General features: G+C 44.7%; 1 protein-coding gene across 1 annotated transcript in view; it reads left to right on the forward strand.

The window, feature by feature from the left end:
- The first annotated feature begins 4,933 nt into the window (after nucleotides 1–4,933).
- LOC101948261 (high-affinity choline transporter 1-like) overlaps nucleotides 4,934–17,745 on the forward strand; it is a 44,546-nt gene continuing 31,734 nt past the window's right edge. Inside the window, exons 1-2 of the mRNA XM_005309143.5 lie at nucleotides 4,934–5,379; nucleotides 17,226–17,339. Coding sequence (XP_005309200.1) covers nucleotides 5,202–5,379; nucleotides 17,226–17,339 — 292 coding nt within the window. The 5' untranslated portion in view covers nucleotides 4,934–5,201. The remainder of the gene's footprint in view (nucleotides 5,380–17,225; nucleotides 17,340–17,745) is intronic.

Below are 17,745 nucleotides of genomic sequence, written 5' to 3' on the forward strand. Positions count from 1 at the left end.
GGTTGGACTGGTAGAAATGAGTTTTACCATCACGGCAGTCACCATCTCCTGGGACCCTAGGCAGAGGTGTCATTTCACATAAATCCAGGGGTTGGGGGGGAACCTGCATCAGCATAAAACATTTTATGTGAATAAATTGAATCCTGCAAAATCTCGCCCCCCTCCAACTTCCCCCACAAAAGTGGAAGACATAATGGAGCACACAGACTTATGAACAATCTGGGAGGAGACAACTGCCCCCCTTGCTTCATAGCAAATGACGCCCCAACCCCAGAATCCATTGTGACACCACTGGGCCTTTATCGCCCTGATCCGAAAAGGTGTTCTGGGTAGACTGGGCCAGAGAGTGAGCTCTAGATGACACAGTCACCTCCACCGGTTTTGGCTAAGTCCTGAACACCACCTGGAATGTGAGACTTGGGTTCCTGCCAGCTGCCCCCCCCCATGTGTCCTTTTCCTTCTCCACTTTATTCCTTCTCTTTTATCCTCCTTTTTCATGATGTTTATAAAGAGTCTGGCTTAGCCAGCCAAGACAACTGCATCTTTTGCAACACTCCTGTGAGCCCATGACCAGAGAGGCAGCTAAAAGCACCACATTTGACAGCCTAATGCAAGTGCCAGCCCCCGCCCCCCCTCCGAGCGCCGTGCTGCGCTGCACCAGCCCCCACCCCCCCCAGCGCCGTGCCGCCCAAAGCCCCACCACCCCGAGTGCCGCAACGTGGAAACAAAAAAACCCCCTCCAGCACTGCCCCAACAAACCAATAAATAAATAAATAAATAAAAACCCGAGCGCCGCCCTACCCCAAGGTGCCTCCCCAAGCACGTGCTTGGTCGGCTGGTGTCTGGAGCCGGCCCTGCTGAAAAGACCATACACTGTGCCCAGGTTTCTCCACCCTGAGGTTACAATTTAGAACTACAAGTCAGCACCAAAGATGGAAGCGCATTTTCTATCTTTAGTGTTCTTTTCTCTCCCCTGCACAGGTGCCGGCTTCCTCCTTTCCCCAGGGGTGCTCAACCTCAGCTCAGCCCCAGGCCCCACCCCCACTCCACCCCCACTCCACCCCCCAAGTTCCCGCTCCCACCCTACCTCTTCCCACCCCCGCCTCTTCCCATCCCCGCTCTGCCCCCTGCCCCTTCCCACTCAGTTCTGCCCCCTCCCCCAAGCGCACATATCCCCGCTCCTCCCTCTACCCCTAGTGCCTCCTGCATGCCGCTGAACAGCTGATCACGGAGGGCAGGCAGTGGGAGGAGTTGATTGGTGGGGCTGCCAATGGGCGAGAGGTGCTGGGGTCAGAGGGAGGAGCTGGCTGCCGGTGAGTGCTGAGCACCCACTAATTTTTTTCTGTGGGTGCTCCAGCCCTGGAGCACCCACGGAGTTGGCGCCTACACTCCCCCGCCTTTTGTGGGCGTTTGTCTTCAAGGAAGCAGGATCAGACTTACCAGCTCCAGCCTATCTCAATTAACTTTTTCTCTTTTCCTTCCAGAAAGGATAGTTATTACCATCTTTAGCACCCTTGAACATACTGTGAAATGGTGGTTTCCTTATATATAGTCTCTACAACTACAGGGAAAAGCAATAAAGGGTATTGTTAAAATGAAAGCCTGACTTAATATTTTACCTTTACAATGCTTTTGCTGTTTTTCCTTCTTTTTCATCATATGTAACGAAGTAATAACGATTTTAATGAGGTATTCACCATGGAACTAACAGGCCAAAATCTCTGTACTCAAAACCCTAAATCTTGTTTAACTGTCTAGTGCTGTACGGTGACAGTCATATTAACACCTTTGACTCTCTGGGCCCATTTACTCCACCAAAATTAACTCAACAGTGGCAACTGAGCTTTGTCCCTGTATGTGTTGCTAATGATAACCCCAGTGCCCCTGCGAAATTGGGATATCCTCTCCTTTATCATGGTCCTGGCTAGGCTCCATCACCGATTCCTCCATCAACTCTTGTCTTAACTCCCTCTGCAAACATATACAAATACACCACTTCTGGAGACATTAACTATTCCCCCATTCAGTATAAAAGATGTTGGGGCAAAATGTGGGGAATAAGACGCTACACCAACTCTTGGGCTGTGCATCCAGCAGTGGGCTACAAAGGGCTACATGTGCTTGGAATAAGCACTCATCTCTTTGGGTAATGGGCTGAGTAGAAAGAACCATTAGCATGCTAGCACTGTGATGTGGAGATAGAACGAGGGCTGGCCTTGTAGCAGAAATCTGCTTGTTCTCACTGCAGTTCCATAATAGTTGCAGGGAGAACAGCAAACATGGAACTACCATGTCAGATTACACCTATATTCAGAACACACACTGCACTGCACATCCATTAATTTTACAATGTTGGGTAAAAGCATCATTATCCCTGTTTTACAGATGGGGAATCCAGGGCTCAGTGAGATTAAGTGGCATGGTGGTCACAGAACTAAGTGATGACACAAACAGGACTAGAGAACTCAGCTCCCTGGCCAGTCTCCATTTTACTGGAACGTTTGGCTGAAAGGCAAGTGGAATGCATTTTAACAAAATATGATTATGTCTATTGCTTGATACCAAGTTGTTCTCCTTTTGCTGTTGTTCCACTTCCATATCCTATTTGGAAAAAAAAAGGACATCCAGGACCTTAAACATTTAACCTACTTGTGACATCACACTGGGATAGTCATAACTTCCCAAGGACAGACTTGACAGCATAATTTTGCTGACAGCAACTTCCCAAAGACAGCATACTTTTGCATTTCGTGCTGCTGGTTATTGTATAAGCAGAGGAAATGGGGGTTTTCCACTTATGGAGACCCAACCTCACTGTACAATTACAAAGATACAATCACTTGCAACACTCTTTAATGCTTATATCACACTTCCCATTTTCAAAGCATTGTACAGATACTAATCAGTCCCCAGAACACCCCCATGAGGAAGGTGGTGAGTGTTACTATTCCCATTTACAGATGGGGAAACTGAGATGCAGAATGATTTAGGGACTCACTCTGGACTCCATATTAAGAAAAAGTGAACGCTTAAGGTGCTCAGGTACCATGCTGATGCACCTGGTCTAAAAATGTAGAGTTGAAAGACACTTGTTGGAATCACAGGTTCAAATCACACTATGATCAGTTTGGTCTCTCACTTTTCTGAGGTACAGGGAAACCCCGCTATAACGCGCCCCGCGATAATGCGAATTCGGATATAGCACGATCATAAGGTGGCTCCCGCCGCCCAAGCACGCAAAAAAAAAAAAAAAAAGGGAACGTGCCTTCCCCACTGCCTCTTCCCCCTTACCCCTGCTTCTCCTTTTGGCGGGAAGAGACATTCTCCTCCCCAGCTGCTCCTTGCTCTTCCTCTGCCCCTTGCACATCTCCCCTGCTCGCTGCCCAAAAGAAATTGACCGGCTTGAAACTGACCGGCTTGAAATGGTAAACTTTTCATAACCCCGCTATACCGCGACCCCGCATTTATCACAATCGAATTTTTTGGCCCCCAATCATCGCATTATAGCAGGGTTTCACTGTATTGTGGATAAAGATCCAGACTTGAAGAAGAAGAGCTCCGTGGAACTCGAAAGCTTGTCTCTTTCACCAATAGAAGTTGGTCCAATAAAATGTATTACCTGACTCCCCCATTTATTCAGGTGAGCAGTCTCTTTGAAATCAATGGGAGTAGTCACATGGGTGAGAGTATGCAGGATCAGGCCCAAACAGAGACTCTGGCAGCTTTACTGGGTGTGATGTTTTCTTAGGAGACTTTGAAAACTGAGATCCTATCAGCTTTGCACAAACAGTAAAGATCTTGTATCTCACTTTCCAAGAGTGGGTGGGGCGGGATCTACTGCCCTTAGCCAAATTCCACCTCTCTCCCACTATGAGCCAGTTGCTTTATTGCATTTCAATGGTGACAGATTATAGAGATTAGATAAATAGTAAAGCTCTGGGGGATAATGGTGCTCTATAAATGTAAAACATAATAAAGAAAGTAAGGCCATTGTTTTCTCAATTGAATTTTAAACACATGAATTTATTTATAGCTGGTTTTAATTAAAGTGAATTTAAATCTTCAGACCTTCAGCTGTTAATTAAAACCCCGACTCAGAGATTTTGGAGGAGGCAGGGATATTGCAGATTATGGTTTGAACAGTATAAAATACCAAGACTCCTGGCTCTCTTTTTTAATATCTATTTTTCCATTGCTATGACAGCACAGTTCTTGAAATATTATTTAATATTTTGGGATATCTAGGTTTTTAACTATTGTAGAGAAGAGACAAATAATAATAATGCTTAGATTCTTCACAAATAGAGCTGGAAATAGGGTGGGGAAATTGTCAGAGAATATTCGTTCAGATTTCAAAGTGGATTTAAACTGACTTTTTGCCTTCCACAAACATTCAATCCCTAGTGACAATTAAAAAGACAGACTTTGGAAGGACAGTCTGATCCCTTCTGCTCAGGACAAGCCCATTGGCAGTGCAGTCTGGGGAAACCTTGCTTTGCTATATCTCTTCTGGAGACAGAGGACTGGAGTCTCCCAGGTTCTGAAGACTTGATGCAAAGCCCATTGAGATCATTGCAAAGACTCCCATTGATGTCTATGTGCCTTGGATCAGGCCTCAGTCTGGTACTTTACTCAAGTACCACGTTCAAGATAATCATTTGTAAATGCTTTGATGTCTTATTTTGTATTCATTTTGTGCGTCTTTCATAGTCTGTGTCATTTCCCAGCTGATGTGGGGCTGGATTCTGCTGTCATTTAAGTCATTAGCAAAGCTCCCACTGACTTTAATAACAGCAGGATTTAGCCCTTAGCCAAGAAATGTCTCTTCTCCTTGACCTATCTACTGATGCAGGATTGGCTATTTCTTCACTGAGGGCGGAGTCTGAAAAGAGAGTGAGAGTCTGAAGGGAAAGAGCATGTTTCTCTTGGTGCCAGTCTGGGGCATGCTGAGTGCACGTCAGCTTTTGGATCATGTAATCATTCCTATCACTTTGGGAGACCACTGTTATTTCTTCCTCTGGGTTCTTACAACTCAGCAGGAATTCAAAGTGAGCTAATTCACCACAATAGGGCATTTGTATATAAAAAACAAAACAAAAACCCTTAATGCTTTTCCAGTCATAAGACTTTTAATCTTCTATGAGGTGCTTCGTGTTAGTCCTGGTGATCAGAATTATTTTATAATACAGCCTTTGCAGAAAATGGCTCTAAACATCCCCGGTCTGGTAGCCACGATTGTGTTCTATGCGATAATGTTGGCAACTGGGATTTGGGCTGCTTGGAAAACCAAAAAGGAGGAGAAGAATGCAAACCGAAGTGAGGTTGCCATGGTGGGAGGCAGAAACATGAACATTTTTGTGGGATTATTCACCACAACTGGTGAGTTTGTTTCTTAATATTAATTCCTGTTCTAGTTTATAATCTATATTTTAGATCAGTAAGAGTTTCTTAAATTCTGTTGTGTATTCTCCTTATATAATTAACCTAAGGAGCTGTCCTCTACATGTATTTGGTTTCAGATATTTTGGCTAGAGGAATTGTTCTTCTATGTACCTATTTTAATTTTATTGGCGCTCTTGGTTTGTTCTTTTTTTCCAGTAGCACAGGATATCAACAGGTGATCAACGGCTCCATGTCTAGTTGGCAGCCGGTATCAAGCGGAGTGCCCCAAGGGTCAGTCCTGGGGCCGGTTTTGTTCAATATCTTCATTAATGATCTGGAGGATGGCGTGGATTGCACCCTCAGCAAGTTTGCAGATGACACTAAACTGGGAGGAATGGTAGATATGCTGGAGGGTAGGGATAGGATACAGAGGGGCCTAGACAAATTAGACAATTGGGCCAAAAGAAACCTGATGAGGTTCAACAAGGACAAGTGCAGAGTCCTGCACTTAGGACGGAAGAATCCCATGCACTGCTATGGACTAGGGACCGAGTAGCTAGGCAGCAGTTCTGCAGAAAAGAACCTAGGGGTTACAGTGGACGAGAAGCTGGATATGAGTCAACAGTGTGCCCTTGTTGCCAAGAAAGCTAGTGGCATTTTGGGCTGTATAAGTAGGAGGATTGCCAGCAGATCGAGGGACATGATCGTTCCCCTCTATTCGACATTGGTGAGGCCTCATCTGGAGTACTGTGTGCAGTTTTGGGCCCCACATTACAAGAAGGATGTGGAAAAATTGGAAAGAGTCCAGCAGAGGGCAACAAAACTGATTAGGGGGCTGGAGCACATGACTTATGAGGAGAGGCAGAGGGAACTGGGATTGTTTAGTATGCAGAAGAGAAGAATGAGGGGGGATTTGATAGCTGCTTTCAACTACCTGAAAGGGGGTTCCAAAGAGGATGGATCTAGACTTTTCTCAGTGGTACCAGATGATAGAAAAAGGAGTAATGGTCTCAAGTTGCAGTGGGGGAGGTTTAGTTTGGATATTAGGAAAAACTTTTTCATTAGGAGGGTGGTGAAGCACTGGAATGGGTTACCTAGGGAGGTGGTGAAATCTCCTTCCTTAGAGGTTTTTAAGGTCAGGCTTGACAAAGCCCTGGCTGGGATGATTTAGTTGGGGATTGGTCCTGCTTTGAGCGGGGGATTGGACTAGATGACCTCCTGAGGTCCCCTCCAACCCTGATATTCTATGATTCTATGATCATGTCAGAAATCCTCCCCCTTCTATCTCTTATACCCTGGAGGCAGTGCCATCTAGGGGTTAGGGTCAGGGGACTATAAGTAACATGGTTTCTGTTCTCAACTCCATAACAGACAGTATCTTAGCTACCTCTGTGAAGTGTTTTGAGATCTTCAGAAGAAAGCTGCTATGTAAATGAGGAGTGTTGTTATATGAAATACAAGTGTCTGTCTGCAGCTGAAACACATACAGGCTTCACCACCCCAAACTGTTGAAAATTCTACTCAGATCTTACACATAAGTGTAATAAAATAAGTTGAGCCCTCTATTCACTAGGACAGTGGTTCTCAAACTTTTGTACTGGTGACCTCTTTCAAATAGCAAGCCTCTGAGTGCAACGCCCCACCCCTTATAAATTAAAAACACTTTTTATATATTTAACACCATTATAAATGCTGGATGCAAAGCGGAGTTTGGGGTGGAGGCTGACAGCTCGCGACCCCCCATGTAATAACCTTGCGACTTCCGAGGGGTCCTGACCCCCAGTTTGAGAATCCCTGCACTAGGAGAAATGACAAGTAAGGCTGAATATCAGGCAGAATGTCTTCCCATTGAGACTGTGGAACAGCCTCCCAAGCGGAGTGGAGCGGATCCCATTGGCGCATGCAGATGTTCAAAACCGGACAAAGTCTTAGAAAATAAATGGAAGGGAACACTGCATGGCAGGAACATTGACTATGGCCTGATCCTGCAAGTCACTGAGGGGAGTTTTACAAAGGCACAAAGGGGAGTTAGGCGCCCAACGGTGAACACCTCGGAAATCTCCCCCAAGTGCCTCCTGCAAATATCTAGCATCCTCAGTGCCTATTGCAGTCAATGGAAGGTGTCAGTCATTCATACATTTGAGCCTTAAATGACTTGACTTAGAGTCTTTTCCACCTCTCTGATTGGTTAATAGAACTTTAGCAAATTGATCCAACCCTACCTGGAGCAAGTAAACAGAAGGTTCAGTAGAACCACCCAGAGGCAGATTAAAAAAAGTTACCTGAACTAGGGATAGGAAGGAACCCATTAAAATTTTAGATACAGGGTTTCCTAAGATGAGATTTGGCCTCATAACCACACCAGAGACATGAGTGTATATAAATGTGTGTATGGTAGTTGTGAGGTTTGTGCCAGTGAGAGTATAATGTGTGTATAAATGTGGGGTATAGTAATTGTGAGGTTTGTGCCAGTGGGTAGGTACTCTTAGGGTACTTAAATTTTCACATCCTTGCTTCTGTGGGTTGTGAGAGTTATGTTGCTGTGTAGCAACCTTACCTGTTTCCTCACAAAGTTTTTTGTGTATAATGTTTAAGCATTTGATGTTGTGCCTACATTCAGATTATCTGGTGTCTCCTGCTGGGATAATGGGGGAAGGTGGAGCTGCGTCTGTAGCTGCCAAGAGGGGTAAGGCAAGGATCTGTGCCGGGGGGCTGGGATCCCTGACAGCTATGCAAGTGGTCTGACAGCAGAATTTAGACAACTTTCTATGATGGCCATTGCTGATGATTTCAGCTATTTAATAAATGATTGGCACACCAGGTGGCAGCTCCCGGGGGTTTCTGTGATCCAACCCATCACAGACATATCTCTCTATAGGGATCCAACCCTATAGATCACAGATGGGTTGGATCACAGAAACCCCCTGGGAGCTGCCACCTGATGTGCCAAGACTACTTCTGCCCCCTGCTTTCCCTGCCAGCTCGGGACCCCAGCATCCTGTCTTGCTGAGCCAGACACTCCCGTCTGCTCCAACAAAGACCCAGGGTCTGTATTACTTGCCCCAAAGCTGCAGGTTTACCTGAAAGCAGCTAACAGAAGTGTTTCTGTCTTTAACACTCAGATGCCCAACTCCCAATGGGGTCTAAACCCAAATAAATCAGTTTTACCCTGCATAAAGCTTATACAGGGTAAACTCATAAACTGTTCGCCCTCTATAACACTGATAGAGAGATATGCACAGTTGTTTGCTCCCCCAGGTATTAATACATACTCTGAGTTAATTAATAAGTAAAAAGTGATTTTATTAAATACAGAAAATAGGATTTAAGTGGTTCCAAGTAGTAACAGACAGAACAAAGTAAGTCACCAAGCAAAATAAAATAAAATGCGCAATGCTATGTCTAATCAAACTGAATACAGATAAGATCCTCACCAGTTCCAGAATGCTCCCTTTTACAGACTAATCTCCTTTTAGCCTGGGTCCAGCAATCACTCACACCCCTTACAGTCACTGTCCTTTGTGCCAGTTTCTTCCAAGTATCCTGGGGGGTGGAGATGCTCTCTCTTTAGCCAGCTGAAGACAAAATGGAGGGGTCTCCCAGGGGTTTAAATAGACTTTCTCTTGTGGGTGGAGACCCCCTCCTCACCCCTATGCAAAGTCCAGCTCCAAGATGGAGTTTAGGAGTCACCTGGGCAAGTCACATGTCCATGCATGACTCACAGTTTTTACAGGTAGCATCCATTGTTTACATGCTACCTTGACAGGTTTCAGAGTAGCAGCCGTGTTAGTCTGTATCCCCAAAAAGAACAGGAGTACTTGTGGCACCTTAGAGACTAACAAATTTATTAAAGCATAAGCTACAGCCTACTTCTTCGGATGCATATAGATGCATCTGAAGAAGTGGGCTGTAGCCCACGAAAGCTTATGCTCTAATAAATGTGTTAGTCTCTAAGGTGCCACAAGTACTCCTGTTCTTTTTACATGCTACCTTGAACATCCTCAAGTAGACTTCTTATGTGGATTGGAGCATTCCAAGATCTATTGTCCTTTAAGTGTTTCTTGATTAGGTACTTAATTTCAACATTCCTTTCTCTGGGAACTGACCAAATGCTCTACTAAGGTTATTTAGAAATCAAGCCAGTACACAGCCAACATTCATAACATTCATAACTTCGAATACAAAAATGAGACATGCATACAAATAGGATTAATACATTCAGTAGATCATAACCTTTGAGATATGTTACATGGCATAGGTAGCATAAAACACATTCTAAGCATATTTCCATAAAGCCTTATGGGAGATACCGTCACACATGGTTACTGGGCTAATTGCACGTAAAACACCTCTTGGTCTCTCCAAGCACACCTCCTTCTAGGTCTGAGAAAGAAGTGATGGCCTTAGTGTGGAAACATGGGTTTCTCCCACTCTCAGACCAGCTGCTGGGCTGCAGTTCCTGGTGTGTCAGCCATGATCACCTTAGCAGGTCTGACTGCTCAGACCCTGCAGTTCTATTCCCTCTGGGACCAATTAAGGTTACCAACATTGTATTTCAAAAATAAGGGTCTGTTTTCTTAGCACCCCTGCCCCACCCACCTCCCGATATTATCATTATTATCTTCATGATTATTATTATTAATAATAAGCAGTACCCACCTACATTCACTAGGGGTATTTCTTGCTGCTTTTTGTAGCACTCAGCAACTCCCAATCTTGTTGTGCAGAGATGAAGAAATAAGAGACCTCCCTTCTAATAAGGGACTGTTGGCAACCCCACAAGGCATTGACAGTGGTAATTAGAGATCAAGCAGCTTCCTCAAAGCAAAGTATTATTTACTTAGAACAGTGGTTCTTAATCAGGGATGTGTGTACCCCTGGGCGTATGCAGAGGTCTTTCAGGGGGTACATCAACTCATCTAGAGAAATGTGTCTCAACCGGGGGGGGGGGGTCGCAAAGCCTAGGGGGGCGGGTTTGCAGGATAGGTTTAAGAGGGTTGCAAGTGCAGGGCTGACATTAGAGGGGCAAGCAAGAAAATTGCCTGCAGAGGTGGATTTACAGTAAAACACAGGGTGCCCTGGCACGGGGCCCCCCAACAACAGGGGGCCCCAGGCAGGGCCGGCACTTCCACTAGGCGACCCTAGGCAGTCACCTACGGCGGCAGGATTTGGGGGGCCGCAGGATTTGGGGGACGGCATTTTGCCGCCCTTGGCAGAAATTCGGCGGCGGGGGGTCCTTCCACTCCGAGTCTTCGGCGGAAATTCGGTGGTGAGTCCTTCACTCGCTCCAGGACCCACCGCCGAAGTGCCCTGAAGGCGCGGAGCGGAAGGACTCCCGCCACCGAATGCTCAGAGGAGGAGCGCTGCTGCCTAGGGCGGCAAAAACCCTGGCGCCGCTCCTGGCCCCAGGGCCAGGCAGCTGCGGGGGCAGAAACTTGGTCCTGCCGGCTCCACACTCTCTCTGCACATATCCCACCCCAGCCCGTGAGCCGCTCAGAGCAGGGGGCTGGGAGCACCCCCATGACCCCAGCCCACCCCCAAGCCCCCTGACTCCTGCACCCCCCCACATACCCAGCCCCCCCACACCCCATGCCCTGACTCCTGCACCTCCCCATCCTGAGCACCAAATGGGAGCTCCTGCACACACACACCCACATTCCCACCTGCACCCCTTGCACCAAATGGAAGCTGCCCCAGGTAAGCGCTCCATACTCCAACCTCCTGCCCCAGCCCTTTCCTGCACCCTAATTCCCTCCTAGACCCTGCACCCCCAGCCGACTCCTGTACTCCCCTCACACACACCCAGCCCTGACTCCTGCACCCCCCTCACACACCCTCAGCCACCTGCCCTCCTCAACTCTTTTGATCGCTAGTTCCCAGCCTGGCAAAACAAGGTTTACAGTGGTTTGGGATCACAACAGTGGTGAATTTTAAGTGCAAACGCAGGGTTTAGAAGAGCGTACTCACTACTAGAGTGCCCCCTCACGGCTGGGCATAGCAGCTCTCTCCTTAGCTAATGCTCCCCACCAACACTCGCTCTGGTCCTACAGCTATCTGCTTCTTCTCACAAGTCAGCCCTCATGCCAGTCCCACCCATCCAGAGTAATATAGTCCAATAAACAACCATCCAATGTCCTTACAAAAGGTCTTCAGGCCTGACTCTGGGCCCCGTGGCCCACGGACCCTTCTCTCAGGGCTCTTAGTCATCCTTATCCCTTTCTCAGGGGCTTCACACCATCTTATCAGGGGCTGATGGGGAACCCAGGCCCACCCTCTACACTGGTCTCCAGTCCAGGGACCTTAGGACAGGCAGTCAAGGTTCACTCTGCCAGACTTTTTGCTGCTGCCTCTTTGGACTTCAAGAAGGCTTGCCTGTCAGCAGGCCTCTCCCACAGCCTCTCTAAGTTCCCCCTTTCCTCTCAGGCCTCCCCCTGGAATCCCACAACAAAATCCATAACTAAATGTAAATCCATTTCTGCCCTCCTCAGGCTTCATGTTTCATTTCTCTTTGCTCATCTGATGAACATGTCTCAGGGCTCTCTCCCTGGAAGTCCAGACCCTCCCCTATTATCAGGGCTCCTCACCAGAACTTGCTTCACCCCAGTTGCTGCTCTGTGTCTCTGCTGGCCTCCCACAAGACTTCTCAGGAGATGATCTTGGGATCCTTCCCCCTGGTCTTTCTAATCACAACCTCTCTAGTCCCAGAGAGTGACTACAAAGTTCTCCCTGCAACTAGGGTTGCTCACAGTTCCTTATTTCTTCATCTCTCTTCAGCAAGATCAGAAGCTGCTGAGTGCTGCAAAAAGCAGCAAGAAATACCACTGACAAATGTAGGTGAGTCCTGCTTATTGTTAACAATAATATCAGGAGGAGAGGGTGGGGCAGGGGTGCTAAGAACACAGCCCCTTATTTTTGAAACACAATGTTGACAACCAGACTTGCAGCCCCTCCAGGTGGTACTTCCCTTTTTTATAGCCACTGCTCAGCTCCTTCCCCAGCTGGGCTTCATCACCCTTCAGGTGCAGCCAGAGAGCATAATTGGCCTCTCAGACACACATTAACCCTTTCATTGCCAGTGTGGGGTAATATCACATCACATAGGGAAAGCAAGTATTGTGGTAGAAAAAAAGGAGAGGGAGGTGCGGAGAGGCAGGGGGAGACACTGGTCTGCCGGGCCCGCTGGCAGGCGGGAGGCACCGGAGGGTGGAAGGGAGCTGATGGCGGGTGCTCAGCACCCACAATTTTTTCCCCAGGGGAGCTCCAGTCCTGGAACATGCACGGAGTTGGTGCCTATGGTCACCCTTACTTATGGGGAAGGCCCTGTAATCTCTTCTGCAAAAGTTAAACTGACACCCAAATCACTGTAAAAGCTTGAGAAGGTTCAGGGAACCTGACAGTGGTTATACTGCAGGATATGCCTTTTGATCTATTGCTGGGATGTGATATAACTGGTTTGAATCTAGAAGGCTCAGATGCAAACCCCAGTGCTGATAGGGAAACTGAGGCATGGCTGAAAGGTGCTGTGAAGACAAACTCAGGTGAGAGAAGGGAAAGCAAGGCAGCTAAGGATCATTATCAAACCTATGGCACCCATCAGAAAGAAGGAAAAGCACAAGTTAAAATCATTGCTTGGGAGAATTCAGAGACTGCAACAGCTAAGAAATAGCCTGATTTTCAGAGGCACTGAGCTCCCACAGTTCCCACTAAAGCCAACCAGGCACCAGAAAAGCCACTTGCCTGCACCACCAGAGTTGGACAGGATGGAAAAATACTGCTTACTGTCATTTACATACTGAAAGCACCTCAATCCTTTTCTCCTCACTAATCCTCCTAATGGTCCCATACAGGGGCGGCCCGTCCATATAGGTGAACTAGGCAGTCACCTAGGGTGCCAAGTTAAATCGGGCGCCAAATTCAAGGGGAAAAAAATCAAAATTAAATAAACAAATAAATAAATAAAAAGATGAAAAAAAATACAAATAAAATAACGAAGATGACGTCACACTCCAAGCGGGTAACCGTGAGGAAGGGGATTACTTTCCAATCAACCAGTGTCGGGTTATAACATCAGAAAAGGTCATTTTGTTTCCATCTATATGCTGTAACTAACTGTTTTAATAGGTAAGTGAGTGTATGTTACTAATCGTTGAACGTTTAAGCAGTGAAAAGATGTGTTGGGATGGCTGCAATGTGGTTTAATCGCCAAAGCTGTGGTGTGTCAGCCCTCCTTAACGCTATAATGCTTGCAGTCGGGAGCACACTATATAACAATATTCAAATGCCCCATGGCAGAAAGAGGGAAAAGAAAACCCTCAGGAGCTGAGTATCGTAAACGAAAGGCTGAGAAGGAAAAGGACCAAGCAAAACAGCAGGGATCCTTCCTGAAATATCTTCTCTTTAATCCAAATAAATATGGAAGTAGTTCACAGCATCCAGATGATGCAATTTTACTTGGAGAGAAGGTTAGCTCACATCCACATGGAAGCAGTTTGGAACATCAAGATGAAGGTATATTACTTCGAGATGAGGGTAGCTCACATCCACAAAAAAGGAGTTTGGAAACTCAAGATGATGGAAACTTACTTCTAGATGAAGGCAGCTCACAGCATCAGACTGATATGGAAGTGGAGAAAATTTATTCACCTTCAGAGACACATGCAGAAATTGAAGTAATGAAGTAGCAGGAAGAAAGGATGAGGAAGTTACAAATAAGTTACAGTATAGGGACTCAGCTTCATGGCCCAGATGTGATGACAGTGTGTGGCAAATTCTTGTGGAACATGGACCTGAACAAGTTCATGAATTTCCCTTCCAGAAGGATGGAAATAAAAGAAAATTCTCTGCTCAGCATTACAAGAGGAAACTCATTAATGGGGAAGAAATTCATCGAAACTGGTTACAATATTCAGCGTTGAAGGACTCTGTGTTTTGCTTTTGCTGCAGATTGTTTAGAAATCAAGCAATTGGTACATCAATTACTGAAAATGGTTCCAAGGACTGGAAAAACATATCTTCAATTCTCTCTTCACATGAAAGAAGTACAGAACATTTGGAATGTTTTCAAAATTGGAAAGAACTTGAATTACGATTGAAAAAAGGAAAAACTATAGATGAAGAAAATTTACGTGTGATCAAGGACAAAGAAGAATATTGGCAACAAATATTAGAGAGTCTGATTGCTTTCGTGAGAGTTCTTGCTGGGAAAAATGTAGCATTCTGCAGCCACAGTCGAAATGAAAAATTATACACTCCAGGTAATGGAAACTTTTTAAAATTTGTTGAATACCTGGCTTTGTTTGATCCAGTCATGAAAGAGCATCTACGTAAAATAACTGATCATGAAACACAGGTTCATTACTCAGGAAAAAATATGCAGAATGAACTGATTCAAATCCTAGCAAATGCCATTAAAAAGAAAATTGTAGAAGCTGCCCATTCTGCAAAATACTTTTCAATAATACTGGACTGTACACCAGATGTGAGTCATGTTGAACAAATGACGATGATCATTTGTTTTTTGGATATGGAAAAGTCTGCTGATGAAGATAATGTTGAAGTGCTCATAAAGGAACATTTTTTGGGTTTTGTATCACTGAAGAAGACGACTGGAGCATTTATGACTGAAACTGTTCTACAGGAGCTTGAAACAATGTCATTATCTGTTGAAAACTTATGTGGCCAAGGCTATGATAATGGAAGTAATATGAAGGGTAAAGACAATGGTGTGCAAAGGAGAATGATGGAAATCAATCCCAGGGCCTTTTTCATTCCTTGCAGTGCACATTCTTTTAATTTGGTTGTCAATGATGCTGCTAGATGCTGTTTGGAGGCAAGCAGTTCCTTTGACCTGGTGCAATGTGCTTATGTGTTTTTCTCAGGCTCAACACGCCGTTGGGAGATTCTGACTCGCCGTGTGAATTCTCTAACTGTGAAACCATTTAGTCAGACAAGATGGGAGAGTCGCATTGATGCTTTGAAGCCTCTTTGCTATGAACTTGGAAACATTTATGATGCCCCAATTGAAATTTCTGATGATACTACCTTTACTGGATCATCTGGCAATACAGCACTTTCAGATCAGAAGTTCTTGCAAATGGCCTTTCCAAGTTCAAATTTGTGACTTCACTTATTTTGTAGTATAATATCCTTTTCAAGATTAACCTCACTAGTAAGCAGCTTCAGGAAAAGAACTTGAACATACAGTCTGCTATTCAAAAACTGCAACAAACTAAAAATCTTCTGGAGGAATTCAGAAGTGATGAAGGGTTTGAAAGAACACTGGTAGATTCTCTCGAGCTTGTTGAAGAAATAGAGTTTCTGACAGAATTTGAACCAGAGCCAGTTCGCATTCGGCAAAGAAATCAGCAGTTTTTGTATGAAGGATGAGACACACTCATTCAGAACCCAAAATAAAGGTTCAAAGTGAATTTCTACTTCGCAGTCCTTGATTCATGTGGTTGACAAAAAATGTCAACAGATGCAGCAGCTAGAGTCAGTATTTGGCTTTCTATATGATACCCACAGTTTGCAAAAGAAAACAGCAAAACAGATAAGAGACTTTTGTATAAAACTGGAGTCAGCATTGACTCATGAAAATTCAAAAGACATTGATGCTACAGATTTGTGTAGTGAGCTTCAGGCTTTTTCAAGATGACTTAAGAAACATTCCACTCCTGAAGAAGTACTGAAGTTTGTTTGTGAAAATAAACTCACAGACAGTTTTCCAAACATTTTTATAGCTCTACACATTTTTTTAACTTTGCCAGTTTCCGTAGCTAGTGGGGAACGTAGCTTCTCAGAGTTAAAATTGATAAAAACATATCTTCGTTCAACAGTGATGCAAGAGAGACATGTTCGACTTTCCACAATGTCAATAGAGCATGAAATAGCTGGAAAACTGGATCTAAAAGAACTAGTGACTGAATTTTCAAAACTTAAAGCAAGAAAAGTCATATTTTAAGAGCATAGAGTGTTTTATATTCGGAGTGTTTTGTAAATACAGGTTAAAGTTCATTGAAGAGTTTTCTTATTTCTTTCTATATTGGATGTGGTGGTAATGGCAGTTAAAGCAGGATAGCACAATGGATGATTTTGGATTTGTAATAATAAAAATTATAATTAACATTTTAATGCATTTTTATTTGAAATCGGACTGAAATATCATCTAGCTGTTGTGTACAAATCTATTCTGAAAATTTCATGTCTCTATTTTATCTGAGCTCAGAAACATTGGTTGGACAGACAGATGGACGGACAAACTGAATAATTAAGCCTCTGTTTAAAAAATAAAAAAATGCTTAAAAAACATTAAAAGGAAAAAAAGGGCAAAATGTTTCCCAGTTTACCAAAAACCTCAGCCTAGATCTGCCCTTGGGGGTGGGGGGCATCGATTGCATGGTTCACCTAGGGCGCCAGTTGCTGGCAACTAGTCTAGGGCCGCCCCTGGTCCCATACAGGTTAAGTAAGAGCAGCAACTGCAGAACCATACATCACATCAGTGGCCAGCATGAATTACTTATCAAAGAACTTTTCTAGTAGCTTAGTAGTTCCTAAGTGTCTTGCTGAATAGGGATAGATTTAAGTACTTGTGCTTAAGTGCTTTGCTGAACTGAATGATAGGCACTCAGCATCTCTGAAAACCAGCCAACTTATTTAGATGCCTACCTTTAGTGGCCCACATTTTGAAAATTCACTCTGTAACATTATGTCCTTGAAGTTCTATCTTTGCTTCTGCTTCATATGCATTATCTTCTAGCACAAAATATGACAGTAGCTCTGAAATAAAGGAAAACCATATGCTTTCTTCTTTTTCTCAATTTCCTCCTGCTTTTCTTTTTTTCCAGCAACTTGGGTTGGAGGTGGCTACATCAATGGAACATCTGAGATCGTGTACCTCCCTACACGAGGGCTGGCCTGGGTCCTGGCTCCAGTGGGATATGTTCTAGCTTTTATCATTGGTAAAAACGACAATTTGATTCTTAAATGTTTTCATTGCAAAGCAGTTTTAGCAACATGAAAATTTAGCCTTCTTGTTGTTCAGATGCCTGTATTCTGAGTTGTCCAACCCAAACGGTTGCATAAAAGTGGTTATGAAAGTCAGCAAAAGTTGGACACAGACAGGCACAAACTGGATTGTTGACATTAAAAGAACTCTGAGGGGTCTTCAAGGATCCTGTTAAACTCCTGGTTTGGCTTAACAACAAACTGAAAGATTCTAGAAATGGGAGAAAATTATTATCATTTAAATCACCAAAATGCATTTTGATTGGTTAATTTTAACAAAATGAGGTTGCTCCCCCTTCTTGGACACTGCTTATTTTGGGGACTGGTAGGGGTGAACTTTATCAGCTGCCTCTCCCATCA

The sequence above is a fragment of the Chrysemys picta genome, chromosome 1, assembly GCF_011386835.1.
Source record: "Chrysemys picta bellii isolate R12L10 chromosome 1, ASM1138683v2, whole genome shotgun sequence".
Taxonomy (NCBI): Eukaryota; Metazoa; Chordata; order Testudines; family Emydidae; genus Chrysemys; species Chrysemys picta.